This window comes from Penicillium macrosclerotiorum (assembly GCF_028827735.1).
Source record: "Penicillium macrosclerotiorum strain IBT 26536 chromosome Unknown utg000008l_segment0_segment0, whole genome shotgun sequence".
In the NCBI taxonomy this organism is placed as follows: Eukaryota; Fungi; Ascomycota; class Eurotiomycetes; order Eurotiales; family Aspergillaceae; genus Penicillium; species Penicillium macrosclerotiorum.
This window is the reverse complement of record NW_026643087.1, coordinates 675,279-702,482: the sequence shown is the minus strand read 5'-3', so window position 1 is coordinate 702,482 and position 27,204 is coordinate 675,279. Positions and strand designations below refer to the sequence as shown.

The 27,204-nt window shown below is 51.5% G+C and overlaps 11 protein-coding genes across 11 annotated transcripts; 5 read left to right on the top strand and 6 right to left on the bottom strand.

The window, feature by feature from the left end:
- Positions 1 to 886: 886 nt before the first annotated feature.
- Positions 887 to 4,191, top strand: N7462_008442 (uncharacterized protein; the record flags this gene model as incomplete). The annotated part of the gene is made up of 2 exons (XM_057080157.1): positions 887 to 1,183; positions 1,243 to 4,191. The coding sequence occupies 2 exons, from the start codon at positions 887 to 889 to the stop codon at positions 4,189 to 4,191; spliced, it is 3,246 nt and encodes a 1,081-aa protein (XP_056930485.1).
- Positions 4,192 to 4,285: 94 nt separating this feature from the next.
- On the bottom strand, positions 4,286 to 6,229 carry gmdB (general amidase GmdB; the record flags this gene model as incomplete). The annotated part of the gene is made up of 5 exons (XM_057080156.1): positions 4,286 to 4,401; positions 4,462 to 4,549; positions 4,620 to 5,500; positions 5,548 to 5,863; positions 5,936 to 6,229. 5 exons carry the CDS (start codon positions 6,227 to 6,229, stop codon positions 4,286 to 4,288), a joined length of 1,695 nt encoding a protein of 564 aa, XP_056930484.1.
- A 358-nt stretch (positions 6,230 to 6,587) lies between these two features.
- On the bottom strand, positions 6,588 to 7,246 carry N7462_008440 (DUF3237 domain-containing protein; the record flags this gene model as incomplete). Its single annotated transcript, XM_057080155.1, has 2 exons — positions 6,588 to 6,923; positions 6,992 to 7,246. The coding sequence occupies 2 exons, from the start codon at positions 7,244 to 7,246 to the stop codon at positions 6,588 to 6,590; spliced, it is 591 nt and encodes a 196-aa protein (XP_056930483.1).
- Positions 7,247 to 7,722: 476 nt separating this feature from the next.
- Positions 7,723 to 9,341, top strand: N7462_008439 (NAD(P)/FAD-dependent oxidoreductase; the record flags this gene model as incomplete). The annotated part of the gene is made up of 2 exons (XM_057080154.1): positions 7,723 to 8,352; positions 8,433 to 9,341. 2 exons carry the CDS (start codon positions 7,723 to 7,725, stop codon positions 9,339 to 9,341), a joined length of 1,539 nt encoding a protein of 512 aa, XP_056930482.1.
- Positions 9,342 to 9,706: 365 nt separating this feature from the next.
- Positions 9,707 to 11,829, bottom strand: N7462_008438 (putative MFS transporter; the record flags this gene model as incomplete). Its single annotated transcript, XM_057080153.1, has 8 exons — positions 9,707 to 9,949; positions 10,039 to 10,143; positions 10,220 to 10,924; positions 11,005 to 11,076; positions 11,127 to 11,418; positions 11,479 to 11,549; positions 11,614 to 11,690; positions 11,745 to 11,829. The coding sequence occupies 8 exons, from the start codon at positions 11,827 to 11,829 to the stop codon at positions 9,707 to 9,709; spliced, it is 1,650 nt and encodes a 549-aa protein (XP_056930481.1).
- A 980-nt stretch (positions 11,830 to 12,809) lies between these two features.
- N7462_008437 (GNAT family N-acetyltransferase) lies at positions 12,810 to 13,505 on the top strand (the record flags this gene model as incomplete). Its single annotated transcript, XM_057080152.1, has 2 exons — positions 12,810 to 13,109; positions 13,173 to 13,505. The coding sequence occupies 2 exons, from the start codon at positions 12,810 to 12,812 to the stop codon at positions 13,503 to 13,505; spliced, it is 633 nt and encodes a 210-aa protein (XP_056930480.1).
- A 340-nt stretch (positions 13,506 to 13,845) lies between these two features.
- N7462_008436 (Zn(II)2Cys6 transcription factor) lies at positions 13,846 to 15,492 on the bottom strand (the record flags this gene model as incomplete). The annotated part of the gene is made up of 4 exons (XM_057080151.1): positions 13,846 to 14,625; positions 14,709 to 14,971; positions 15,040 to 15,126; positions 15,189 to 15,492. 4 exons carry the CDS (start codon positions 15,490 to 15,492, stop codon positions 13,846 to 13,848), a joined length of 1,434 nt encoding a protein of 477 aa, XP_056930479.1.
- Positions 15,493 to 15,740: 248 nt separating this feature from the next.
- Positions 15,741 to 17,481, top strand: N7462_008435 (uncharacterized protein; the record flags this gene model as incomplete). The annotated part of the gene is made up of 2 exons (XM_057080150.1): positions 15,741 to 15,931; positions 15,993 to 17,481. The coding sequence occupies 2 exons, from the start codon at positions 15,741 to 15,743 to the stop codon at positions 17,479 to 17,481; spliced, it is 1,680 nt and encodes a 559-aa protein (XP_056930478.1).
- A 931-nt stretch (positions 17,482 to 18,412) lies between these two features.
- On the bottom strand, positions 18,413 to 20,790 carry triA (uncharacterized protein; the record flags this gene model as incomplete). The annotated part of the gene is made up of 3 exons (XM_057080149.1): positions 18,413 to 18,583; positions 18,661 to 19,110; positions 19,183 to 20,790. 3 exons carry the CDS (start codon positions 20,788 to 20,790, stop codon positions 18,413 to 18,415), a joined length of 2,229 nt encoding a protein of 742 aa, XP_056930477.1.
- Positions 20,791 to 22,445: 1,655 nt separating this feature from the next.
- On the top strand, positions 22,446 to 24,098 carry N7462_008433 (acyltransferase family protein; the record flags this gene model as incomplete). Its single annotated transcript, XM_057080148.1, has 1 exon — positions 22,446 to 24,098. One exon carries the CDS (start codon positions 22,446 to 22,448, stop codon positions 24,096 to 24,098), a length of 1,653 nt encoding a protein of 550 aa, XP_056930476.1.
- A 900-nt stretch (positions 24,099 to 24,998) lies between these two features.
- Positions 24,999 to 27,080, bottom strand: N7462_008432 (uncharacterized protein; the record flags this gene model as incomplete). Its single annotated transcript, XM_057080147.1, has 4 exons — positions 24,999 to 25,423; positions 25,511 to 25,588; positions 25,651 to 26,254; positions 26,328 to 27,080. 4 exons carry the CDS (start codon positions 27,078 to 27,080, stop codon positions 24,999 to 25,001), a joined length of 1,860 nt encoding a protein of 619 aa, XP_056930475.1.
- Between the last annotated feature and the right edge of the window lie 124 nt (positions 27,081 to 27,204).

The window sequence follows — 27,204 nt, the reverse complement described above, 5'->3', positions numbered from 1 at the left end:
GCTTGTTTTGGGAACGCCAATAGGCTTCCCACGCTCTATCTCTATGTCCATCTGATAATGAGAGACTTTCGCGTTCAGTTCTCACAATGCTTCAGTGCATGGTTTATTGGCTGTCTCATGTCTGCTTTTGTAAATGGGAGAATTGGTCAAAAGATCAATTCACAGCTGGACCAGATGAACTAGCGAGCCTGAGACTCAGTCGAGAAATGGGTCCGACCAGCACATGGTTTCTTTTTGAACAACCTTCTGACGTTATATAGGGTTGTCGTGTTTCTTTCATGGTGACAGCCTTTGGCATGATAGTTGTAATGGCTGTCATAGCTGCAATGATCGAAGTGAAGACCTAAAGGGCCGACATCGTTGCAGCAGTCATGTTGGTCTTATATGAGGCTTTCTATGCTAAGGGGATCTATGGGTCCAATCTGGGTAACGCCATCTCGATTACATGTATTTCGTCTAGTCATAGGGGCATGAGGTAATTCAACTTGAATCTGAAATTGAAATAATTCACCTTATATTTCCGAGAGTGAGCGTTGCAACTCAGCAAAATACTAAAATGCTTTGATACAAAATAGATGGTTACCCGATGGCAAACGAAGCCATTTATCGGAAAAGTTTCCTGCGGTTATATATGATGACTCACTATTTCTCCATAACCTCTACGAAGACAGGTACCCAGATTCAAGATCGCATGAACGAATTCTTATCCCGGAAGGGAAATCCAACCTAGTTTTCCGTTCCTGCAACGGGAACGTCCCAGCCTCGGATATATATCCGAGCACCTCGGAACGGGAAATGAAGCAATCGTGGGGGTAAAGCCTCCACATCATATAAAGGGTATATTGGATGTCACAGCCAGGATAGCCATGCTACTCAATGCCCAAAGATGGCGACCATTACAGAAACCACCACTGATGTGGGTGCGCAATTGTTACAAACCAAGGACATTGCCACCCGCCTACTGAACGGCACCCTCCATGCCGATTATCCTCCTTTCGAACAGTTCATGACTATTGACGGCCTGCTGAAGTCGCATGCTGCTCAGCCAGATGACACGCGGAAGCCACTAATATGCTATCCTATTCGGGGTGCTGCTGATTTTGAAGAACATACCGCTGGCGATATCGATCGATATACCGATGTCGCTGTTCACTATTATATGAAGCGGGGGCTCAATCCTGCGGTAGGTCAAGATTGACATAATCGTCAGCAAAGAAAATATATTCTGATATTCTTGGTTAGAACCCTGCTCTTGAACAGGCTCCTGTGGTCGCTATGCTGGCTGGTTCCAGCTTCGAAGCAATAGTGACCTTCTTCGCACTGAACCGGCTCGGTTATGCTGTGCTCTTTCTGTCAACGCGTCTCACAGCCCCTGCCTATGCACGGCTCCTTGACATGGCAAATTGTAGGGAGCTCATTATCGCAAAGCAGTTTGACCAGACTGTTCAAGACATATCCGCTAAGCGGACTGGCTGCCAGAGTTATCCCATTCTACAGCGCGCCGACTGGTTTAATCGTCCAGCCAGCTCCCCGCGTTTCCAACGAGCCGATGTAGATCTTGCGCGCGAAGGAAAAAAGACAGCGTGGATTTTGCATTCCTCAGGCAGTACAGGTTTTCCTAAGCCCATCTTCCTGACCAACCTTCAGACTCTGGCCAACTTTCGTAAGAGTTTTGGCCTCCGCCTCTTTACGATTAGCCCGCTATTCCATTCTCATGCACTCATGGAGTTGGGCCGCGCGTTTTATACGCGTGCGCCTTCATACCTGGGGAACCATGCGCTGCCAGTCACGTATCAGAACCTTGTGGATTCCCTCCTGGTTGCGCAGCCGCAGCAGGTCAGTGCCGTGCCGTACGTGATCAAGCTTCTTGCAGAGAAGCCTGAGGGCATCCAATTGCTCGCAAAACCGAGACTCGTGCTCTATGGTGGCTCCAGTTGTCCCGATGATCTTGGAGATCGTCTCGTTGCCCAGGGTGTCAATCTGGTGGGCAACTATGGTGCCACGGAAACGGGCCAGATTATGACTTCCTTCCGGCCGCCAGGGGATACGGAGTGGCAATACATGCGACTGCACCGTCCTGTCGCGGATCATACCTTGATGGATGAGATCTCACCTGGAGTCTTCGAGTGCGTCGCGCTGGACGGTCTTCCTAGCAAAGGACCCTCCAATTCCAAGGCGCCGTTCAGTGACAAGAATCCTGCGAACAGTTTCAGAACCGCAGATCTGTTCACTCGACACCCGGATCCAAATAAGAGCAACTACTTTAAATACCTGAGCCGCCTGGATGACAGGATTACACTTGTGAATGGAGAGAAGGTCCTTCCAATCCCCATAGAAGGACGAGTACGAGAGGAAGAGCTTGTGAGAGAGTGCGTGGTCTTCGGGTTCCAGCGAACTGTGCCTGGTGCATTGATCTTCCGGGCTGCAGAAAAGGCATTGGAATTAAATGATAAAGAATTCCTGGAAGCAATTTGGCCGGCGGTAGAGGCAGCCAATGCTCGAGCCGAGACTTTCTCTCGAATTCCTAAGGAGCTGGTGGTTGTCAAAGGCGGCGATGTCGCATACCCCAGGACAGACAAGGGTACATTTATCCGCGCCCAAGTATACCAGCAATTTGAACAAGATATCCAATTAGCTTATGACAGCTTTGGTGGGAAGGGAAAACAAGGAAGTCTTGCACTAAGCATTGTCGAGCTCGAGAATTGGCTACTCGCCAGATTCCGTGACGACCTCGGCATTACACTACGCGACGCCGAAGCAGATATTTTCTCCGCCGGTGTAGACAGTTTGCAAACGACGCAGATCTGGAGATACATTGTGCATGACCTGGACATCGGCAACCAAGCAGATGAACTAAGCCAGAACATTGTGTTCGAGAAGGGAACGGTCAATGCTCTTGCCAAGCATCTCTACCAGATGCGGACTGGCCAGGAGTTTGAAGCAGAGGACGAGATCCAAGTTATGCGGGAAATGATCGAGAAATACTCAACGTTTACTCAACACTTCTCATCTACCCCAAACCAAGGAGAGAAGCAGGTCGTCATTGTCACCGGTGCCACAGGAAACCTGGGCGCTTTCATCGTTGCTGAAACTCTAAAGCGGACAACAGTCTCAGAGGTATGGGCGCTTGTCCGAGCACCAGGGCAAGTCGCCGCGGGGGCTCGCCTGGCACAGGCACTTACTGACCGCAATATCTCACTTTCTGATCATGAGTCCGCGAAGCTTCGCGCTGTTCCTAGTGATCTGTCACAGGCAAACTTGGGCCTGGAAAATTATGTCCTGGAGCACCTGCTTTCGTCCACGACGTGCGTGATTCATAGTGCATGGGCTGTGAACTTCAACCTGGGCGTGCGATCCTTTGAACAGCAACACATCCGTGGCACCTATAATTTAATAAACTTCTGTCTGCGGTCCAGATTGCCGAGTCCAGCACAGTTCTTCTTCTGCTCGAGCGTGAGCACAGCCAGCGGGACCCCAAAGCCAGCCTCGATCCCGGAGACGATGATAGAGAATCTCGATCATGCTCAGAACATGGGCTACGGTCGCTCCAAGCTGGTCACAGAACATATAACACGTAGTGCCATGCGACAAACAGGCATGCAAGCGCGGGTGCTGCGTATCGGCCAACTTGGCGGCGATAGGGTCAGCGCGCAGTGGAACGACACCGAAGCTGTGGCTCTGATGTTTCGTAGTGCATTGACAACAGGTGCACTCCCTGCGCTGGATGAGAATCCGAGCTGGCTGCCAGTGGATCAATGTGCTCTTGCCGTCGTCGATCTCGCCATCAAAGGTGCTGCCGCCAGTGATGAAGTTGACTTGGTGTACCACCTGGTCAACCCGCAGACGTTTAGCTGGAAGAATGATCTCCTCCCGGCTTTGACGCAAAGCTCGGCACTGCCGTCATTTGAAGTCGTATCCCCCCAGGAGTGGCTTCAGAAGCTGGCCTCGAGCGAGCAAGATCCGGAGCAGAACCCTAGCATTAAGTTGATTGACTTCTGGCGATCGAAATATGGGGGCGCTGGGCAGAAACTTCCGATAGAAGATGCCGCCCCAACAAAACCTGGTGGACTAGTTTTTGAGACAGCTCGCACCCTGCAAGACTGTTCCTCCTTGGGTCAAGTGGAGAACCCTGTTAGCCATGGATTGATACACAGATATATCGAGTCTTGGATGGAACGGTGGACGAAATAAATGAATGCTATCTAACTGAGAGAATGTACATATCGTTGGTTTGTATTTAGAAATATATACAATTGAGTTATATCTATCATCTAAATGAGGCCTTTTACATGCGAATCGCCTTCTCGATGATTTCAGCAGCTGCCAGACACTTTTCGTCTTGGAAGCGGGGGGTGACAATCTGGATGGCGCAGGGCGCTCCATCCAGTTCCTCAGGAATATCTAAGAAGGGGTTAGTGAATGAGAGCTCGCTGATTGAGGATTGTGCAAAAGAAAACTTACAGTCTGGCTGCACGTCATCTCCAGTTTCAAACTTCTCAGGGTCCAATTCCTTGGAAGCTTTCCCAAAAGGAATGATACAAGCCGGATACTTGAAAAATATTATAGTCAGTAACGAGAACAACTAACGCTCGAGAAAAAAAGTCATTTGTCAAACTTACATCTAGCAGATTCCAAAGCAGAGTATACGGGGGCCACCCGTATGTATCATAGGTCACTGCCGTATTCTGGGCCCCGGGAGCAAGAATCACATCCAGCTTCTGATCTACCCACTCCTTACGCCAGGCATCCGACACCTGCTTGCGCGCGACATGTAGATTTTGAATGGTCTGGAAAGGTTCTAGGCCTGGTTCAATTGGGAAAGGGCCAGTGAACATCGGCGATGCAGCCTTCGCGACGGAGGGAACAGGCGGTTCGCCGCTGGAGGCTATGTGATCCTCGTGTGGGCCGTAGATAAAGTATTGGAAGCCCAATCGCGACGCATAAGCCACGGAAAGATGCTCCTTGTTCTGGTTATCAATCTGTACGATAAGATGACCTGCCCGAGTGAGTGCGTCTACGGCACGGGCCAAGGCTCGCTTGACCGGAGGATGTAGCGGGAGCTGCTTGTCTTCGGACAAGACGCCGATGACCAGACTCCCATTTTGATTTCCGGCGACCTGAGCGCCGGTGTTCCAAGGCACAGCCACTGCCGTTTCGTCGTACTTCCATGCATGGCCATCGCTAACAACGGAGTTCATAAACAACTTAAGGTCTGCTACGCTGTGTGCGAGTGGGCCGGCAGCAGGGACGATGCCTGGCAGGCCCTCCATGGCACCGGAGACTTGTCCGCCAAACGGAATGCGGTTAGTGGTTGGCTTAAACCCGTATACGCCACAGCAAAGGGCTGGGATGCGAATGGAGCCGGCTATATCAGTACCTACGCCGAGCACAGAGCCTCGGAAGGCGATGAGGGCGCCTTCGCCGCCAGTCGAGCCCCCGGCGGTCCAGGAGGTGTTATGCGGGTTCAACGTGCGGCCAAAGATGTTATTGTCGGAATCACCTGTCTGTCAAATGGATTGTTGTTAGTTAGTCTGCTGATTGAGAGACAGTTTCTCTGAGTTGGAGAGGTATGTGGGAAATTGCTTGCCATCATGGTCTGGGGGATGTTTGTCTTGACGTAGAGCACGGCGCCGAGGTCGAGAAGTAGGGCCACCAGGGACGAGTTGGTTTTTGCGGGCTCATGGTTCAGGAAAGAGACATATCCCACAGTAGATTGGATACCCTCAACGCAGAAGCTGTCTTTGAGACTGACCGGCAGTCCGTGCAGTGGCCCGATAGGCTTGCCTTCGCGTTCGCGGTATTCGTCCAGAAAGCGAGCGCGGTCCAGCGCTTGTGGAAAAAAGGTCTCCGTCAGGCACGATGTCTAGAATGATTATATCATATATCAATTAGCCCTTTATGGTCACCACGGTAAAAGGGTAAAAAGGACGCCTACCGCTTGTTGCGCAATGGCTGCTCGCTTGCAGAACGCGGTGGTGACGGCCAATGAAGTGATGTGGCCTGCAGCCAATTTGGCCAGCAGCTGAGCTGCTGAGTAGTTCTCAGTAATATCGAGCTCGATCTCGGATAAGAGACCACATCGCCGCACCAGACCAGATTCTAACAGTCGCGGGGACACTTGAAGTTGATCCACTGTGACCATCCACTCGTGCGGGATCTTCGCCTGGCATTCGCTGCGTTTGCGAGCCACCAGCTCCTGCCAATCGACTGCTTGAGGGGCTGTTTCCATCGTCACTGCAAATTGTACGAAAAGAAAAAGAGAAGCTTGAAAGATGTGTATTGATCTATTTGGCTAACACGGTCTTATAATGTTTTGTATGACCCCCGATAACGACGATAACGGCGATAACGACGATAGCCACGTGGGGCGCCTCGGCCGGACTTCCATTTCCACTTGAACCCCGCAGTCCTTCCAGTGCGTCCACATCCCTGATTGAGCCTAATGCAGACTAATCCACTCTCTCATCCATTAAAATGACGCGAAACAGATCAGACGTACAGATCAGTCGTCTCGTTTGCCAGGCTGGAATGACCCCCTTTTCGGCTTCTGTTGAGTGCTATTTGCCGCGCCTCTCTGGGCTTCTGCCTTATGCCGTCGCCTTCACATCCTCCGGCCGGACGCCCGGGAAGTTGGTGAGGTGATACGCATCGATCCAGATCTTCTCGTCTTCACAAACCATCACTCCGAGACAGACCAGTCCATTGAGCCAATTGTACGGACCTGGACCCGCTTCAAGGCGCAGATGGGAGAAAAACTCCACGTCGTCTTGCGTCACAACCGCCTTGGGAGGTCTGCGCCAGTCCTCCGCAACTTGCTTCCCATAGTCCGTTCCCGGGCCCGGACGATACAGCCCGTGGGCCCGAACATAGATATAGTGGCCGTCGGTGGTCTGGACGGTGTATCGTGCATCGAGTTTCATTGACTAGAGATATTCCTATTAGAGTGTGTCTTCTTGATACGGTCCTAAGGACCTCGGGGACGTCCTCTTACGTGAGTTCCCTTCACCACTGTCGCCCAGTCTGCACCACCCAGTGGGAGGATGGACGCTTCAATCCTAGGCCCTTTCAAGCTGCCACGTACGATATTTGCAATGCTACGTATGATACCCGCATCGTGAGGAGCACCGACATCAATTTCCTGCTTTTCGATATCGCATTCCAATCGATATAGAAAGGATAACGCTGGCTGTCGCATCTGCGGGCCATTGGGGAAGAGATTGTTGCCGGGAGAAGGAATGGAGGACATCATGAATGGGAGATGAAAGAAACGATAGAGACAGAGATAGCCATACCCAAACCCAGAACTGCCATTTTATATTGTGCAGGCATATTCCATGTCCTGAAAACTATGACTTAGTCCTGATCGCCTTGGTGTGTTTATTCCGCAGATTGTCCGAGTGGAGTCCATCTCCCCCGCACCCCCAAACCGTCCAAAACAGTAGGTCGACCCCTCCACCTTATCAACAAGCTTGAGAGTTTGAAGCCTGCAGACACAGTTACAATAAGATATATGATGCCAAAACGAAAAGGGGAAGTCCAACAGCCTGCTTCCGATTAGTGCGCAACGGGTACAATGTGACATGGCTTTGATTGCCTAGAGCATACTTGCGGCCTATTTGAGGCTGGTACGACTCTAAGCTCAACATGCAACACTTTCATCTTTTCTTTGAAACGATTTTTCAGTCGCACTCTCGAGGAAACCATATCTTAAACTCTGTCAGAATGCCATTTGCTCAATCTCTACTCACGAATACCGCCGTCCCGGCCTCAGAGCGACAGGACGCGCTGAACCGCATCCATGCGGACCCTGGCATTCCACAAGAGACGACAACGTCGTCCTTTTGGCTGCAAAAGCCACATCCCGACTTTGCCCAGCGCTCTTCAAAGCGACTGCCCCCATCGGCCGATGTCGTTATCATTGGCTCCGGAATCACCGGCGCCTCCATCGCCCGCACGCTGCTCCAAAACCGGGCTCCTTCCGCTTCGCCAACTCCATCCCATCCAGCTGTGGTCATGCTGGAAGCGCGCGACATCTGCAGCGGTGCCACTGGTCGCAACGGGGGCCATATATTGGAGACGGCAGACGAATACGCCGAACTGGCTGACGTATTTGGCGAGGATGTCGCGCGCAAGACCTTGCGGTTCCGACTGGCTCACCTGCGGGAGATTTTAAATGTGGCGGAGGAGCTTGGGCTGACAGAAGAAGCCCAAGCCCGGAAGGTCCGGTTTCTCAGCGCATTCTTTGGCGAGCAACCCTGGAAGGAAGCCCTTGAACGACTGCGGCGCTTTAAGAACGGGATGCCAGAGGAATCCGCGGAGTGGGTTGCGTATGAAGGAGACGCTATCCCTGAGGTATTTACACCAATTGATAACTGTCGGCGAGCTACAAGGATTTATAGCATCACTAACCATACCTTGTTACAACGATATAGGAGTTCAAACTCTCGCGTGCCACCGGCATTGTGGCCGGTCCCGCAGGTGCCCTTTGGCCCTATAAATTTGTGACGGGCGTCCTGTCTAAACTGCTTGAGGACTACCCAAATGAATTTCGGGTCGAGGATCATGCAGCTGTGAAATTGATTCAAAGTGATCTGACTTCAAACCAGCCATACCGGATTGAAACCTCTCGGGGCACCATCTCCGCGAAACACGTCATTCACTGCACCAATGCCCATGTGGGCCATTTAGTTCCCGGACTCCGGGGGCGTATCTTCCCGCTACGCGGTCAAATGTCCGCTCAGACTCCTGGAGACCAATTTCCCTTGCAAGCCGCAAAACATTCGTGGTTGTTCACATACGAACGCGGCTTCGATTACCTGACCCAGCTGCCAGAGGGGCAGATGATGTTCGGCGGAGGATTCGCTAACAGCGAGGGTGGCGGGGTTGCCGATCTGGGCATTGCGACAGATAACGATATGAGCCTCTACATAGATATCCACTTATCTGGAGCCTTGAGTGCGGTATTCGGCCACAAGTCCTGGGGTCGCGTGCACGGCGATCAAATCCAAGCCATGTGGACGGGCAACATGGGCTTCAGTGCAGACGGATTTCCATGGGTTGGACAACTGCCTAGTTCTATGACACAGCGTGCTGGGCCGACAAGCCCTGCTGGCGGCGCTGAATGGGCTTGTGCTGCATTTGGGGGTGAGGGCATGGTACAAGCCTGGCTGTGTGGGAAGGCGTTGGCAACTATGCTTCTGACGAAGGGAGGTCAACTCGCTGCGACTGCGAACGCCGATTTGTCATGGTTCCCAGAACAGATGCTCATTTCTGAAAAACGAATTGCCGAAGCCCAATTGCCTAAGAATGTGGTGGATTCAAACCGCCATTCTAATCTTTAGACCGACTTCATGCGGTGAGCCCTTCAGCTCACGTCTGTGATTACGTTGGCATGTAATTTATCTATAGTTCCAACATGAAAGAATAGATGGAAAGATATAGTTCAAGTGCCTTGTTCTTTACTTTGACTCAAAAATTCCTGAGCAATTCGAGATATCGGAATAGCCCGCCTAAGGGAAACTACACCTCGCTAATTGTACCCAAATCTTCAAAAATCTCTCCAAGATTTTTTGAACTAAATAATTACGAAGGAAATTCCCCCCCAGAACAGTCAATATAATCCATCAAAAGTCTCATTCCCTATCTGGCGAAGTGATAAAATACCCAATGATTAACCCTTTCAATTTTCCCAGGAAGAGCGTGAGCATTAGTGGGAATGACCCTGCTGCTCCACTAGTCGGTGATATCGAGCAGCCAAGCCGCGCCGCGCTTTCTTTCCCCAAAACACCATAGGGATAATCAAAAGTGACACACCGAAGCTTATAAAGCCACAAGCAATGAACATATTTTGAAGGCCATCTCTATTCATCCAAGGAGTGATCGCAAATGGAATGCCTATGCTGATGGCATTCCGAAGGAACGCCACGCCGGTGAAAGCATCGCCAGTAATCTAATGCATAAGTGTCAGGTCTCAATTTGATAGGTGGGTGCGATTAAAGAAGGAACATGATAGAGTAACAAAAGGTGGAGTTGACTTACATCACGATAACTGTCGATGACCAGGGTCAAGGACGCATCACCGATACTGCCGAGGCCGAATCCAAAAAGAGCGCCTCCGACGCTGGGATAAATCCAATGCATTCCCTAAGAAGTATTCTTTGTCAGAATGGGGACTAATGAAGGATGAAGAAGCTTGGAATATGTTGAGGCACATTCTTACCCTAGAAATGGTAACGCCAAACATAATGAGCCCCCCCGCCATAGCAAGAGCCGGGAGGTGCAAGATGTATAGACGCATCTCGGGCTCATAGAAGCCTTTGTTCCGACGTGCAAAGAATAGGATGGACCGATCACCCAGGAATCCACCGTACAGTGCGCCGATAGCATTGCCAATGAACGGGCCCGTGCTCATGAATCCGATCTGCTCAGGGGTAAAATTGTACGGAGGAAGTGGAAAGACGAGAGAAAGAACACTGGCCGTTATGGTGAGCCAGACAACACCGGCAGCATATTGCAGGGCCGCGAATAATACAGCTGGGAACGTGAAGAGCACGTAGAATGGGCGGTAGTAATATGGCCAAATTGATTCTGGGGTCGGTGTGACCAGGGCGAGGCGCTTGCGCCAGGAGTTTAGAGGAATGCTGAGGTCGATCTCATGGTGGAAATTGCTTGGTTCTGCTGATATTGCGGTTTTAGTGTCTGCCCGGGCGGACTTGTGGTCTGGATCCATAGTAGAAGGAACACTATCATTCTCTTCTCCTCCCGTACTCATTTGGCCATTTATGACAGGAGTATATTTAGTCTCTTCATATAGGAACAAGAAAATGAGGAAGAAGACAGTGTTGAAAATGCCGAGGGTTTGATATGACCATCTCCAGCCTTGTGCGGTTGCTTGGGTACCCGCTGCCATGGGCGTCAGGAAGCTCTTCAGGTAATCATTAGTATTATTCTTTCAATGAGAGTAGCTCAGGGCCACATTTTATTTTGAAGCTGTATTGTACTTACGCCGATCATGACCATAGTCATATAGAGACCATTCGCACTACCACGATGATGGACGAAGAATAGATCGGAAATCTAGAAGATATCAGCTAGATAGTCAATCGTTATAAACTGCAAAGACGTACAGTAATCTCAGAGATTGCTTCGTTCGTAGCTCCAGCTAGGCCCTGCAACAGATTGGCCACGTACAACTCCGCTAAGCTATCAAGCCGGGCGGTCCAAAATGAGGTAGCAAGCATAAGGGCCGTTGATGCGATATAAATCGGACGCCGGCCAAACTTCTTCGCAAGTGGAATAAAAAATACGCAGCCCATTGCAAGTCCCACGTAGTTCACAGACATGGCTTGGTTGAGCTCGGAATAGCTGACGTCAAGATCAACGACCATTTGTTGCCAAAAGATGGTCTGAATTGAAAGTCTGACCCAGGAGCTTGTTAGCTCTTCAATCGAGAGAAAAGGAGAATGAGATAGAGCTTACGCTGTGAAAACAATGATGGTCATGCCCAGTAGAATGGTGAAATTCAGACCCTTGCGCATAGTGCTCCAGTTCTATGAATTCCGATTATTAGTCCTGCAAAGAATATTGACTGACGGATACAAGCAAACAACATACTAAGGGCTCATTAGGATCATTGGTAGGAATAGGCTCAAGTAGAATGGCCCGCTGCCCATGGAGATCCAATCCATCTTCTGTTGCTATCAATTAATGCGGTATTCGGGAATGTCAGTCGTTTCCCTACGTACCTCGAATCAAGCGAAAAGTGCCTGGAGGAAGAGCGCTCTCATTTTCAAAAGAGGACGTCTCAGGATGATCGCTGTCGCTAGCCATATCTCCAATTGCAATACAATTGATGCAGAGTAGGACAGCTGGATCTCTTGTGGTGAAAACCGGAGATATTTAATTACTTCCCCGGATTTCAAGCGCAACTGGTATTGGTTCACATGATGGACGATATCATTTTGCGCCACCTTGGCTAGTTGGAAGTACGTGAGCCAGTACGATAAGCCCTTGACCCGGCTTTACGACCCTGGCAAGCTTTATCGGCGTGGACAAAGCAGATAATTCCCGACTTAGTTTTACGGTGGCGCTCCCGTCCCCCCCTCATTTCTAGAGCCGGGGGGTGTCGACCTTCCGGAACCGGTATAGGGTACCAGGATCAGAGGCTCTTGGCAGACTTGATCGACCCGGTCTACAGTCTAGATACGCAGCCTCATAAGCTCCATCCTCTCCTGGGCGCCCTGGCTTTGATAAGCGAGCCCGAAAAGTTGGGGTATCCGCTCGACTTGGAAGGTGGACACAATCAAGCTTCCAGTCTGGCTAATCGCCGAAACTGGTATGTCGAAACGATGGGGCTCTTTACAGAACTCATGTGGACTCATCGACTAATTTTATCACGACCAAGCTATCAATTAAAACTTCCCGGTGCAATACTAGCATTGCCAATGACCCTCGAAACTCATATCTAGTCGCCTTATCTTTTACCCATCATCTTTTTGCAGTTACTACCACCTCCTCTTCTGGGAATCTCGGGAGGAAAATGTCCACACATAGGGCAAAGGTCAATCTTTTCCAGGTGCAACATGGTATGTCTTCACTCTTGAATGGTCTTAAGACATATCCGCAAAGAGAAGATTCTTTGCCTCATGCGTGGATTCTATATAGATCGTTCGATTTCAGCCATCGTCCGAACAGTCAATGCTGCGTTTTCATCCGATCCATTGATTCGATGGCTTCGCCCAAATGCGATACCATGGGCTGAGGGAGAACCTTCTGCATGGAAATGGCAGTACCGAAGGGTTCAGACAGTGATGTCTTCAGGGAAGGTGCTGTATTCGGCCAATGTTGGTCAAATAGCACATGAATTTCCTCTCAAGGGCCAGAAATCTACATCGGCAGGACGGGATAATGCTATCCCCGAAAAGTCAATTTCAACATCCGTGAGGGAGAATTCTGATATCCAATCGAGCCGAGAGGACCCAGGAGCAGTTGTATTTCTCTTCCCGCCGAAGGGTCATTGTGGGTGGACCATATCCTCGCTGTGGCTCGCATGCAAACTATGGCTCCTGGAACTGATTAGTCCCGCAAACGATGAAGGATGCAAGAGCGCTGTAAGGCTATCATTCCTGCACTTAACTTCTCACAATTTTTCTCTAATCCAATTTCATCGCTAGCGAGTCGACAAACTAGTCGAAGAAAACCATAAATGCAAAAAAGCACTTCAAGCAAAATACTCAGCATCTAAGCTGTGGTATCTTGAGGTAATTGCTGTTCATCCCGCGCTTCAATCTCGCGGACTGGGTGCTGGTGTGATGCGATCAGTCCTCGACCTGGTCGCAGACCAACCAATTTATCTGGAGTGCACGCGCTATGAAAATATTGGATTTTACGAGAATTTCGGTTTCCGGGTTATTGAAAAGGTAGAACTAACGGATGCACCCACACACGAGGGAGAGGTTCCAAATTTGAATTATTGGGTTATGGTTCGCTCAGCAGAGGTTTCATAAGGAAAAAGCTGCTCATATGATACCCAGCCAGTTTTGAGATAGTAGCTCCATTATCTATTATCCATTGTGCTGTGGGGAATCGCCAACTGGGCGACCAAGTTGCTTGGTGGGTTGGATCTGGTGTATATATGACCATTGCAGATGTAGTCCCTGGTTGCTAGAAAGCGGGAATGGTAGCTTTCTTCCACTTCTTTCAAAAGCAGGTGCCTGTTTACTGGTTTAGGAGGCCTTCTCAGTGCTAGTAGTGTGTGATGGGTGGATCCGACCGGCCTCTCCGTCTTGCCAGAGCCAGTTGTGAGCTTCCCTGGTTAGAGGTACATATATTCAAGAGAGAAAGATGTCACAACAATCCCATTTCTACCCCTCTTGCTCGGGCAATGTCATCCACATCAAGCATAGGATCATTGCGATGCCAGAGTTCTTCCAGGATATCGAGAAGAATCTCATCCTGACGCGAACCAAGTACACAACTTCGAATTGTTCTCTGCCACTGTGGATTGTGAGAAATAACGGTAACTTCAAGGCCTGCAATAAATAGCGGAAGATTGACTGCATTTCTGATACATGGTTCTTCTGTCGGTCGCTCGAAATATGCTAGACGCAAAGCATCAAGATTGGCTAATATGCGGGCCACCAACACCGTTTCATCCAGAGGGCACTTAATTGGGTGTCTCCACGACGCGGATTCTGACATGTCAGGAGACAGCTGTTTGCCAAGACGCGCATTTCGACGAAGGGTTAAAATGCCGGCCAAGCGATGGGCTTCCCACAAATAGCACTGTAAGAAGCTTCCCGCTTCGCCGGACCAATCCCAAAAGCTTTGCTCCGTTGTATCGAAGTCAATTCCCGCAAACAGATCAACTAGCGTGCGTGGTAGTCCTGTAACCGGTTCAATGCCGTGTCTTGGTCCCGTCGGTTGACAGAAACGACGCCAGATGCCGATACTGGGTCTTTGGCGCCCGACCGCAACACAGGGTATGTCCATGACCCCCATGACCTCGAGCAAGTGGGCGCGGAATAGGCTTTGTCTAATTGTGCTCTGTTGGTCATCCAAACCATGGCTTTGCAAGATATTATGCATGCCTTCTAGATGCATAGTCCAGGGTAAACCATGCATCAACTGAGAAAATATAATAAAGTGTCAGAGATTGTTGTAGATAGCTGAAGATTCGACTGAAACAAAGGGCCATGGGGAAAACCTACGCCAATACTACAAAGTAACAGCCCCGCGGTCAGTGTCCCATCCGAGAGGATCGTACTATGGGCGAGCTCGGATCGGAATTCGCGTAACGCAGAGTCGAAGTATTCGAAGAAGCGTGGAGTATGAGTCGCCGACAAAGATAACTGGAATGTGAGGCAGATGGTATACAAGGCACTAGATTCTTGACACAATTGGGGCAGTCGGGGTTGAAGCATGCTATTTTTAGCGGTGGTTGAATGAAGGACGTTGATTCCATTTTTCATGACTAGTACACGTGCTGAGTTAACCCCCTGGACTGACACGATTTTTCATTTTCAAGTATTCAAAACTCACATTCGTTGAAAATGGCTTCCTCCTGATCCTTTTTCGCGCTGTCGGTGAATTCCATGTCCTCCGGCGGTGGAGTCGTGGCGGAAAGCTCTATAGCAGCATCTTAGAAATCGAGACGTATCCCAAGGTTGCTGAGGAGCTCATATACGAACCGGTGTAATTCGGGTTTTCTGCCTTGAGCTCTTCGAGCTTCCTTGTCTCTTCAAGCTTCCTTCGCTCCTTACTACGATCCCTTTGTCTCCCCTTAGGCCTCGGTGGTACACTGTCGTCCAGAGGCTTATCGGCTCCTGTAAACCGACCCCGCGAAGCAATCCCAGTGCCCCAGCGCAATCGCACCTCATAGCCCTCGCAATCCAAGCCTCGTTGGACACAGTTCTCACATGACGGATGACCGTTATCGCATCTCCGGCGCCGGCGCTTGCAGGTCCAACATCCTTGATGAGAGCGGGTCGACATTCCTGAAGAGAGAAGAACAATGCAGGCTCGCACGAGGGCGATTTGCGTCGTGCATTATAAGGAATGCGGGGATGTGGAGCGCGTGGAGTGCGGCGCTGATAACGGGTCGGACTGCCCGTTCCGGCTGATAACAATCGGCTTGGAAGTATAATTCGGATGGACATGCCCATATAATGACGGACATGGTAGAGTAGGCACTTTGATTAACAGATTGATACTTCATTTTTTTCTTATTTCTCCCTCTTCAGATGTCCTTTCAAGACCCTGTCTCCAAGTGCACCACCAGCATTCCTGGCCTTGGTACGCTGGAGGGCCTCCAATATGCCAATGGTGTTCAACAGTTTTGCGGGATTCCCTACGCTGATTTGCCCAAGCGCTGGACTCGTTCTATACTCAAGACCTCATGGAATGGAGGATATCATGACGGAGCCCATTTGGGGTAGGTTCTTTTTGGAATTTCAATAAATAATGCTTGAAACTCAACCTCACACTTCTCACAGGCACGACTGTCCCATGCCAATAGTTGAGGGCGATAATTCGAATGACCTTGTCCCAGTTCCTCCTTCAAAACATTTACCTTGGCCCATGGCTGTAGACGAACTGTCAGGTTTAGTTATGAATATTGTGATCCCGCATGCGTGCGAAGTGAGCAGCAACCAGCTGCCTGTTTTCGTCTATGTTCACGGGGGTTCGCTGCTATACGGTGGCGCAAATTTGCCAATTTTTGATGCAGTCAACTTTGTCTCTCATAGTATCTCCATCGGGCTTCCTATCATATGCGTGAACTTCAATTACCGAGTCGGAATCGGCGGATTTCTCGCGAGCAACTCTATCAAGCTAGAGCTACAGAAAGATGGACATGCTGGTAACGGCAACTTCGGCTTCACAGATCAGCAGGTTGGCTTTGACTGGGTCCAAAAATATATTGCACATCTAGGAGGAGATCCTAACAATGTTACTGCTGTTGGTGAATCGGCGGGAGGCATCTCAATCAGTAACCAGCTGCATGCCATGAACCCTCCAGTCTTTCATCGCGCAATCTGCATGTCTGGCCTCTCTGCTGCAATCCCACCATGGACTCAGAAACAACATCAAATACTTTTTGAGGCTGTCTGCTCTCATTTCAAAATCGACCCATGTGCTGAAAGTGCTTTAGAGCAGTTGCGAGCAATTCCGCAGCAGGATCTCGCAAATGCAACCCCTGCAATCCAGGGCGTTCCATCCGGCACTGGAAATCCGTGTCTTGATGGGTGGTTTTATCATCCAGATCTCGACCCACGCGATGTCAATATTCCTCCACCTTGGTTGAAAGACTACATGTTTGGCGACACCTATCACGAGGGCATTATTTTCCACCTCAACTTACTTGACTATGATTACGAAGCTATCCGTGACGTGCTACAGAGTCATATTTTAGATGAAGCATCCACTGACAAGATTTTGAGCGCTTACGAAATCACTCAAGATCTCTCCTCCGTCGAGCTATTCAGACGTGTGGAGCATATGTGTGGAGATGCAATCTTCAAAATACCAAATTATGTCCTCGCCCACAAATCTCTAGACCACAGGAGATCTCAAGAGGGGGGATTATTCTTCTACCATTTCGATCAACGTTCCCGCTTACCGAATGCATTGGAAGGGACTGCATACCATGCCCATGAGCTGCTGTATCTCTTTGGAAACTTGGATCATGAATTGAATGAAAACGAGCAGCATATGGCACGTGAATTTAAGTCAGCCTGGATCAAATTTACGTATGGATTACCACCCTGGCAGGCGGACTATCAACACCACCAGTGTCAGTGGATGGTCTGGGGGCCCGATAGCTGCATAAAGGTGAAAACCGAGGAGGAGGACCAATTAACTAGGGACTATGTTCGAATGAAAATGGTACTGCAGTTGGGAGGAGGCAGTACGTGGAAAAGATGGCTAACTGGGGTTGACTCGCTCGTGAATCGGCGGTGGAAACTATGGTCGGAAGGTCACTGATAGTTAAATTTAGCCGGTGATGTAATATCATTACTGAAATCTGCTAGATATGTTCATAGTACTTGTAAATTTCATTGGATCAGCCGAGGAAAATGATGAAGGGGACTTTTGAGCGTCCGTATATATTTAGAATGTAATTGAATGCAAACGAGGTGTCCTGCTTATGCCGTTTACTCTGCCCAGACCCGCGAAAAAATAATGGATGCTAGGCTTGGCGGAAGTTGAGTTGCAAATGGCGCGTGGGATTGGAGACGCATGCCTGATGACAATTTCCAGTTGCGTAGACGTATGTTCTCGCCTGGTGGTCTGGTGATCAATGAGCCTTGAGAGTCGGTCAGTCTTCTTTTTTCCCCTTCACATCTAGATGGATTTATTGTTACGCGTTTCGGACTTAGAATATAAAATGAAAGCAGATCCTCCAAGCGCGCCTACATACTCAAAAAACCACCAAGTGGCGAAATACTTCAAAACGGCAAATAGGAATCCCTTGGGTTTCTTGATGATTGGATCTGCGATCTTGTTCATTGAGATAGCTCACTTCTATGGATCGTGTCTTGTATGTGTAAATTTTACATCCGGATCATCAACATAGGCCTCGAGAATGAACGTGTCTAAGAAGGTCGGAACCTCAGTCAACGACCAGACCATAAAAAATGAAGAAACGTATAGATTCTTTACAAGATCGGAGATGGATGTTTAAGAGATCTAAAGAAGCTCTCTTCCTGTCATGTCCTGTCTATTGTTGGTGGGGCGTCTTATTATGCCCGGGAAGCCAATGCGAATAAGTCATATCTGCAAGACAAGAATCGAAAGGAGAAAAAAAAAAAGGGAAAGAACCCCCTTCCCCCCTCGCAAGGGTCGGCATAAAATTCCTACTGAGAATACATGGTACAGAAGTGAAAAATGACAAAAGACGGCCAGAGAGGACTTTTCATCCTGGCACAGCCCGTGCCAGTAAACGAATATTATCCACAAACCCCTTGACCAGCTCCTCATACTGATTCTTCGGATTGCCAGTCATGGCAAGCTGTCCCTGGCGCTTAACTTCGGCTGCAGATACTTCGATCTCAAGCTCGTGCTCGAAATCATTTTTCGTCGGATGCTATTTTCAAAAGTTAGAAGAGAAGTCCACCGCGACACAAATTCTCGGGGCAGGGTAAATAGCAAAAGAAAACTCACATCGGCGCTAGCTACCTGCGTGAGATCGATCTGGTAAGCTAAGTGTCGGTAGCTCATGCGATCTTTATTGCGTTCGCCTCGGCCGCCCTTGCTGGTGTCGACTGGTGATAAATGGCTGATGTCGCCGTCGTATTCCATTTCCAGGTTTACGCTTACCCGCCAGTCGACGACGGTACGTGGACTACATACGTCCATGTCTGCGACACGACACTTGACGATCTTGGCGATCACTTCACCAGTTTGTTGGTCGGTGGTCACACGGACTTTGGGTGTGTGTCGACGATTCAGATTCTGTCGAATGATTGGAGGCAGGTCATCGGAGGAGACCTCATAGAATGTATCGCGTTCTTTTTTGTGTGCGTAGGAGATGGGGATGCGATTCGGGTCTGTAACTGAAATGGACCCCTTCACGGCTTCGTTCAAAAAGTTGTTCATAGCGCGATGTTGTTCCTGGGTAAATGGACAATTAGTTCTGATTGCGGTGTTGCTAGTAGATGGCATGATGGGGACACAGTGACTTACGATAGTCATCCTGCTCTCGAAAGATGTTCGAAACCCGGAGTTGTCTCGGTCGATGACGCTCTCCGTAAGGATGGGCAATCTTAGTCTTTCTCGACGATCCATGTCGATAACATGACCTAACTTAGCCTCAATCTCGATAATCGCGCCTTGGCCTACAGCGGCTGAACCTGCCGGCCCAACTGCCACATCCTTACTCAAGACCACATGTTTGAACAGGAAATCACAGAGCATCTTGGTGATTTCCTCGTGGGGAATGAAGCCACTGATTGAGGGCTCCCACGGTCCAAGGCCGCCCACTGGCTCGGCGCTTGGAGCCGGAGGCTGCGAGGGAGGCCCGTTCTTGCTAACAGGAGGCGGGCCAGGAGGCGGACCAGGCGGGCCAGGCGTGCGAGCAGTACGGGGAGTAGTAGCGGATCTCGGAGCCGAGGTTAGAGACTGCCTGCGCGAGGCCCAGGCATCTTGGTTTAGCCGCCTTTCCTGTTTCGACACCAGAGGTTGAGGATTTTGAATTGGTGGACACACCCCCTTTGTACGGGTGGATCGTTGAGCGTAGATCGGAGGCTCATTGTATCGCATCCTCTTTGGTTTGGGCGGTTGATTTTCGGAATGGCCAGTCAACTCATGGTCGACTTCCATTTTGAGAGGGTGCGAGCTACTTCGCTGAGCCGATGGGGAGCTGTTGATGTGTGGATTTCCCGTCGCAACTGGGGACCCTCGGGAATCCGAGGTTGCTGCAGTACTATTCTGGCGGGAGAACACCTTGGGGCTGGTGATGTCAGGCTGCTCTTGTTGCACGCTACTGGAGTGGAACTGGGAGGTTGGTTCGGATGGACGCGATGCAGTGGCGAACTGCCGAGAAGCTGAGGGGGATTGAGTCTTTGTTGGCTCTCGTCCTTGCGCTTCCAGTGCGGCCTGCGGGCTCGATAGAGGGTTGTGGACGGAATCGTGACCGGAGGACCGAGGACGTCCCGACGAGGGCGACTGGCGCGACGAGAAGGTCGGTGGAGGCCCCAGTGGGGTCCCAGGAACGGAGCGATGCGCGGAGGGGGAAAACTGATGGGGCGGCAGAGGTTGTGAGGTGGAGGGAGGGCTATCCTGCGTATGAAATGCATCACCCGCGGCGCGCGGGTTTGTCACGACGGAATGGAGCGAGTGAGAGCGCTGCTGCGCGAAGTATGACTGATGCTCGGATTGCTGCGAGCCCGCACTCAGAGATTGCTGTGGTGTATACGGCGAGGTCAAGGGGCCAGCCGAGGATTGTTGGTGCGCGTTGTATCCCGATCCACCGTATGTATCGCGCGCCCCGGGGTATGGAGTCGAGACATGTGAAGGACTCTGGCTTCGCTGAGACTGTACTGCTGTGTTGATGGGTGGCGGCGCGTTAAACTGCTGGTAGGGTGATCCCACGGGGCCGAAGGACGAGGATCGGTCTGGGGAAGCGTGCGGCCGCTGCAATGGAGGCTGCGAGGGGCGTCCGGTATAGTCCGGGAAAGGCTGTTGTGCGCGCTGTTGATGGGAAGCATCGGTGGGCGAGCTCGAGGATGGCGTGGCCGGCGGACGATTGGAGGCACCGCCGGCGTCGGTGTTCATGATGGTGCGCAAATCCATCGCGACGTTCACAGGAGGCAGCGGACCACCGCAACCACCGGCGCGAGCAGGGCTTTATCGAGAAAGACACGCGACTAGCGATCGCGACATCCAGACCGTGGAAGGGGCCGCGATGCTGAGAGGTTGAGAGGGTCAATGGGCGGAGAACAAAGAAGGGAGAACTTCAGATTGCGCGAATCGGGGAGCTGAGGAGGATCATCGCCGCTTCGGGCAGCACAAATCCCCGGCTGTCCTGGGGAAGTGCTATTTAAGCCGTTCCAAGGGCCCTTCGGGGATCTTCTTCGGCTTTGATAGAACGACTACGAGTCGGATATCTCATCTAATCGGTATTTCTCCTCCCGTGCACTCGGCGTGGACGGTGCTTCCGGCCGCGATCACGCGGAAGCTAGCGTATCAAGCTTGTCGAGCTTCCTTCTACACTACACGCGACTCGCATTGCTCTTGGCACCTGGTTGGGTCGGGACAAGCCAGGATGGTCTCTGAATCATGATGGATAGCATGAATGAGACGCCCCCTTCTCTCTCCTTCTCTCTCTGAGCGTTCCTTCTGCGCCCGGTGCTAGTTTCCCTTGCGACGTGGTGCCTGACCGTCATCGAAGAGGCCACAGTGGAATCTCGAGACGGACACGTGATACCGCTGACTCATCTCAGCCTTGGTGCCTGAATGAGATCTATGGCTGCCTGACATCACAGGCCGCAATGCCAAGACTTGAGTGCCAAGACTCGTTGGATCGAAACCAGCGACTGGCAACTCGACGGCATCGAGACGAAGTAGTTGGCACGAGTTCATCCAGTCAGTCGAAGCATCTGTCAATAACCTCCCATCGTACTGTTCCCGCGACAATGCCAGTCCATAGTCTTCCTGTGTCTAGGAACGGATTGCCACGCTTGCCCTCATCTAGATTGGATTAGATTGGACCATCCCGCTTGTCTTACGCGTCCTTGATGTACCCCGAGCACGCTCGTGTCCCCCATGATAGAACGATAGATTCAAAGACCCGGAAGAGATCCAAAGGATTCAGGGAATAGGGAATAGCGGATCATACAGAGTAGCCTTTCTCGGATCGCCCAATGGCACTTTCCGCCGCAGCAAACTAGACGTCAAATTAGCCGCTCGCGATGTCTTGTTCCGCCCTGGAACCAACCGGCCGGCCGCAAATGGCAGGGGATCAACGCTTCTAGTGCCTAGTGCATCTTCGAAGTCGGTTGGTGTTCTTTCTGCAATTCCTCCCATTTCCCACCGGGATTTGCTCTCTCCTGCTGATGTGCTCCAGCTAATCGACTTGGTACTGCGAAAGCCGCCACGAAGAAGAATACTTGATAGCTGCAACCGGACCGAGTGGATAAGAAAACGCCCGCTGACGTACTTCCCGCGCTTCCTTTGCCGCGTTCCCATCGCCGATCGAAGACAACACCCAACATCTTCGATTTGGCCCGTTCAGCCCCCATCGACGTCTCGCAGGACGAGCGCTTACAACGGACTTGCTTACTGTGCCCGCTCTCTTCTCAGACCCTGCGGTCTTTCTCCTCTGCGATTCACCCCCAATCGGACTAATCCTCTACCCGCCTCAGAGATGTTTCTCTGAGGAATCAAACCGCCGAATCCTCGAACCCTCCGAATTTCTCTCCACGGACGATTCGCCCGTTCTCCTCATGATGGCACCACACGTTGAAGAGCAGGCCTCAACATCGGCTGTGGACATTCCTCTCGCTGATCTTGAATCTGGTCCTCGTTTGAGCTCTCACGAGTCCGCTCGTTGGAATGGCTTCTCCAAGTTTCACCCCTCCAATATCCTCGCCAACCCCTATGATTTGACCGAGAAGGTCTCACAAACAGATTGGCTGGCCTATACCGAAGATGCGGCACACAGACTGACCGTGGCCCTTACTCCAAGCTTTCTCCAACGCTATGTCGGCAGCGAACCTCCCCAACCTACCAAGCTGCACGCCATCGCTGCGCTGGACGGATTGCGCGGCTGGGCCTGCTTGCTCGTCTTCAACTTCCACTTCCTCTTCACATATACCTGGAAAGTCGCGATTGGGTGGGGCTTTGCAGGCGAAAACTTCGGACTCCATCAGCTGCCATTCGTGCATCTGTTGATCTCGGGGCATATCATGGTGGCCATCTTCTTCGTCATCTCCGGCTACGTCCTTTCCTATAAACCACTAAAGACCATTCGATCCCAATCGTTTGACCAGACCTTCACGGTCCTAGCCTCATCCACCTTCCGTCGCGCCCTCCGCCTATATATCCCCTCGTTCATCGGCCTTGCATGTGTCTTCGTGGCCGTCCGGCTCGGCTTGTACAACTACTCCTGGAGCGTCATCAAGGAAGGCCACACTATTCTTGGCACGAATGAACAGCACCCACCCATTTATCGCTCTTTTAATAAGCAGTTCTGGGATTGGTACTACACAGCCGCACATCTGCTGAACCCATTCGACTGGGCCCTCTACTACAACAACTACAACCCACATCTATGGACCATCCCAGTCGAATTCCGCTGCTCTATCGTCCTCTTCATTGCCATCCTCGCCACCTCTCGCCTAGTCTCTGTTGTTCGCATGTCCCTCGTCGCCAGCTTGACCTGGTTCTGTATGCGCTACGGCCGCTGGGACGTCGTCCTCTTCCTATGCGGCATGCTGATGGCCGAGATCGACCTCATCAACGGCACCTGGGAGCGGCCCGCCAGCAGCCGCACCGTTCTCGACGACACAACTCACTTCCATCTCGCCCCGGGCGGCAAGAGCCTTGCCAAAATCTCCTACCGCCGCCTCTGGATCGCCATCTTCGTCGTGGGCCTGTACATCGGGTCCACGCCGAACCTGGGCTTCAAGTGGACTCCCGGCTTCATGTGGCTTTGGCATCTAACGCCCTGGACATACCCAGAGCCGCACCGATTCGCACAGACTATCGGCGCAGTCCTGATCGTCTTCAGTATCAACCACTCGCCCGACATCCAGACACTCTTCGTCAACCCACTGTCCCAGTACCTAGGCAAGATCTCCTTCGCCTTCTACATCGTTCACGGGCCCATCCTGCACTGCCTGGGCTACGCCATCATGCCCAGCATCTGGGCCGTCACCGGCAAGGCCACGGATTTCCAGTATTGCCTCGGCTTCCTGCTCGGCTGGCTGGTATGTCTGCCGATGTCGATTTGGGCCGGCGACGTCTTCTGGCGCGCGGTCGACATCCCCAGCGTCAAGTTTGCGCGCTGGATCGAGCAGCGCGTGGTTGCGCGCGGCGCTCCCGCGTCGGGCACGCCCAGCCTGGCCAGCCCGAGGGCACATACCCCGCGAGTGCAGTGAGTTGTGTGGTATTGTTTCAAGTTTCATTGGTCTAGAAATTTTCTCTTCGTTTTCTTCCCCTCTTTATGATATCCCTTTCTGCCCTGGTCTCCGACTCGCCGGACGAGTCCTTGCGACTTCCACCTCGAGGCCGTAACGGGCATGCTCTCTTACCTCCCGAGTCCCTTTTTTTGTCCTCCAACCCCGGCCTGGCCTGTAGATATAGAAAAGCAGCTATACATAGTGCAATAAACAACCTCGAATGAAATAGAATTGATGATTTTTGCCTACCGCAATACCGCAATGCACACCAGCTCGTCTAGAGAGAAAAAAAAGCGTCAAGAGACATTGGACAAAGTGACGATAGTGAAGCAGCGCAGGGGCAAAGAAGAAAAGAAGAAGGGGACAGGAAACGCAGCGCTGGACGACCAATCTTTCCGATGTATCGTGTCGTTCATTCATTCACTCGTACCAAAAAAAAAGACATAATCAAAGACGGATCGCGATGGAATTCAGACTTTCTCCACCAACGGCCAGGAATTAGGCGTCACATGCGGTAGTTTCAACCCCGTGGAAAAATGAAATGGCTTTAGTAACTTGACTAGACTCGCGTGCAGCAGAATGCATAGATGGGGGCGGGGAGGGGATGCGCAGGAGAGGAATCATGCCGATCTAACGAGGACAATATGGGGGGCACTTGGAGCCCGCGCAAGGAAAGGAGAGTGCGGGAAAGGGAAGGAGACAAAGCAATGTCCGATAGGGAGATTGAGAGGTTGGGGGCAGGGAGAATTGTTAAGTCATCTAATGCAGTTGGGATGATAAAGAGGAGCAGGCTCTCAGGAGCGCGGCAGTGGGAGGGTGGGAAGATGTGAAAAGCCTATCCCGCGTTGAAGTCCTTTCTGAATCGTCTTTTCTGTCTGACTATAACGAAACGCCCCATATTCCTCGTCCGCCGCAGACGCCGAGCCATTCCCGTGGCTGACCAGAGGCGCTGGGTCCGCCTTGTGGGGACCAGCTGATATTCGAGACCTCATAATCGCATTGCCAGGCGGCGGCGGGACCTCGCTCGGAGGTCGTAGACTGTGTCTGTGTGCCTGGAGTCTGAGAAGGCGACGCAATAGGTGCTGCATTGTGCTGATTGATCAAGTCCCAGATCAGGACAAGGCTATCGTCGCCTCCGGAGGCCAGGACACCACGTCGGTTTGGTGACCACTCAACGCAATTGAGAGGGGCAGAATGGCCTTTCAGCTCAAGAAGAGCCTGGCCGGGTTGGCGCACATCGAGAACGCGAACAATATTGGAGTCCTGGGAGAATGTGGCCAGGAGATGTGCGTCATGAGGAGAGGCTAATATGGGCGAGTGTGAGAAGATATACTCGAAGACTTTGCATTAAAAATACAAAAAGAACTCCAGGGGAGGGGATTTTTTCATACCTGCAATTCGTAAAAGTGGTGGTGGCCACATGCCAGACTGTGACGGACCCGAAGGACTCGAGTTACCGGGGCTCATAACTTCCGCAGGATAGTGAGTACATTGGCATTCCATATTACTACAAACGTTGGCTTGGACTCACGTTTTTCTGTCTTTTCAGAAGGTTCATAGATAATCGTGCTGTGTTCGAGGCTACGCAAGTCAAACATTCGTACACTGCCATCAGCGCCACAGCTGACAAAGACGTCAACACTATTGGCGCAGAATCGAACGTCATAAACTTCCTTATCGTGGGCAATCAACTGGGTCTTCGCAGTTAATGTCGGGATATCCCAAATAGTGCAGGTTGTATCGATGCTGGAGGTGATTATCAGACTTGGTGAGATGGTATTCCAGTCGAGAGAAGTGATAGGGGCTGTATGCTCAGGTGATTTGGAGTTCGACAACAGTGCCAAGGGGGACAGCTTGGAAGGGGGAGCATCTCGTTGGTTGGCGGAGCGGGTGATCGAGTTGGAGCTGTGCGATGGCTGAGAATTGGGAAGTGACCACAAGCGCAAGTGATCGCCCGATGTGGCCAGAAGGTCCGTCGACTGTTTTTGAGAAGACGGAGGCTCCCAAAGAATGCGAGTCACCGGATACGAATGCGTTGCTTCTGCGGTCTTGACATACTCCAGCTTGATCTCTCCCGCAGCCGCGTCCGGGGTGTCTGGGTCCGGTTGGGTCCAGTGGGTATCAATGATTTGGATCTAAATAGTCATGGTTAGTGAACCAAAGTATCTTCAGTTGTTTACTAGAACTCAGATGTAAGGGTGCTCGAACATAGTTGTGGTTATCCTCCAGATAGCTTCCCAAGGCCAATTTGCCTCCAAACGAACTTGAGCTCCCAGATATTGGCCATTTGCACCAATCGACTGCGTATATAGGCCACGGTGCCACGTAGTTGCTATTTGTCGGCACCTGATTGTCTCCATTGTATGGTAGCAGCCCCGGGCTCATCAAGGCATCTCCCAGCAAATGGTCGCCCGAGGGTCGAATGTCGGCCAGCCCTAACGGAGAATATTTAGAGCCCTGCGGCGTCTGCGGCAGAAAACCGGCGCCAGGTGAGGAAGGGTACTTGGACCCATCCGGTCCGCCGTGCTGTTTGTACATGGACTGGTCGAAGCCGGCAGGACTGGATCGGGAGTGGCCGTGTGAGTTGATCATGCTCGAGCGATGGCTAGCGGGCTGGTTCGCTGACTGCGGTAAGGTAGGAATAACTGAGGGAGCTGTATTCACAGAGACAGCTGGGGGCCGATTTTGATTTCCCGGCGTCAGCGCGCCTGGGAGGGCGGCGCTACTGCTTCCACTGCCGCTGGCCCCATACTGCATCGGCTGGGAACTGGAGTGGACGTTAATCGAGGGGACTTGGGCACCCCCCGCGTCTGGGGTGGCGGGATAGTCGTGGGCAGGCGGCTGGCGAGATGCAAGATTCGGATTGATCAAGCCAGTGGAAGGGATGTGTAGCTCCTCGGGTTGCCGCCCAAATACGGCCGACCGTCGAGGGGAGTCGAAGGTCTGCGCGGGATTCGACATGGTGCGGAGGTGGGTGCCCAGCAGCCAGGAGCCAAGCAGATGGCCACGGCGCTTGCCTTCGAGGGGAGGAGACGCCGTGAGCTTCCCCCCTGGGGAACACGAGAGGATGGAGGAGAGGAAGGGC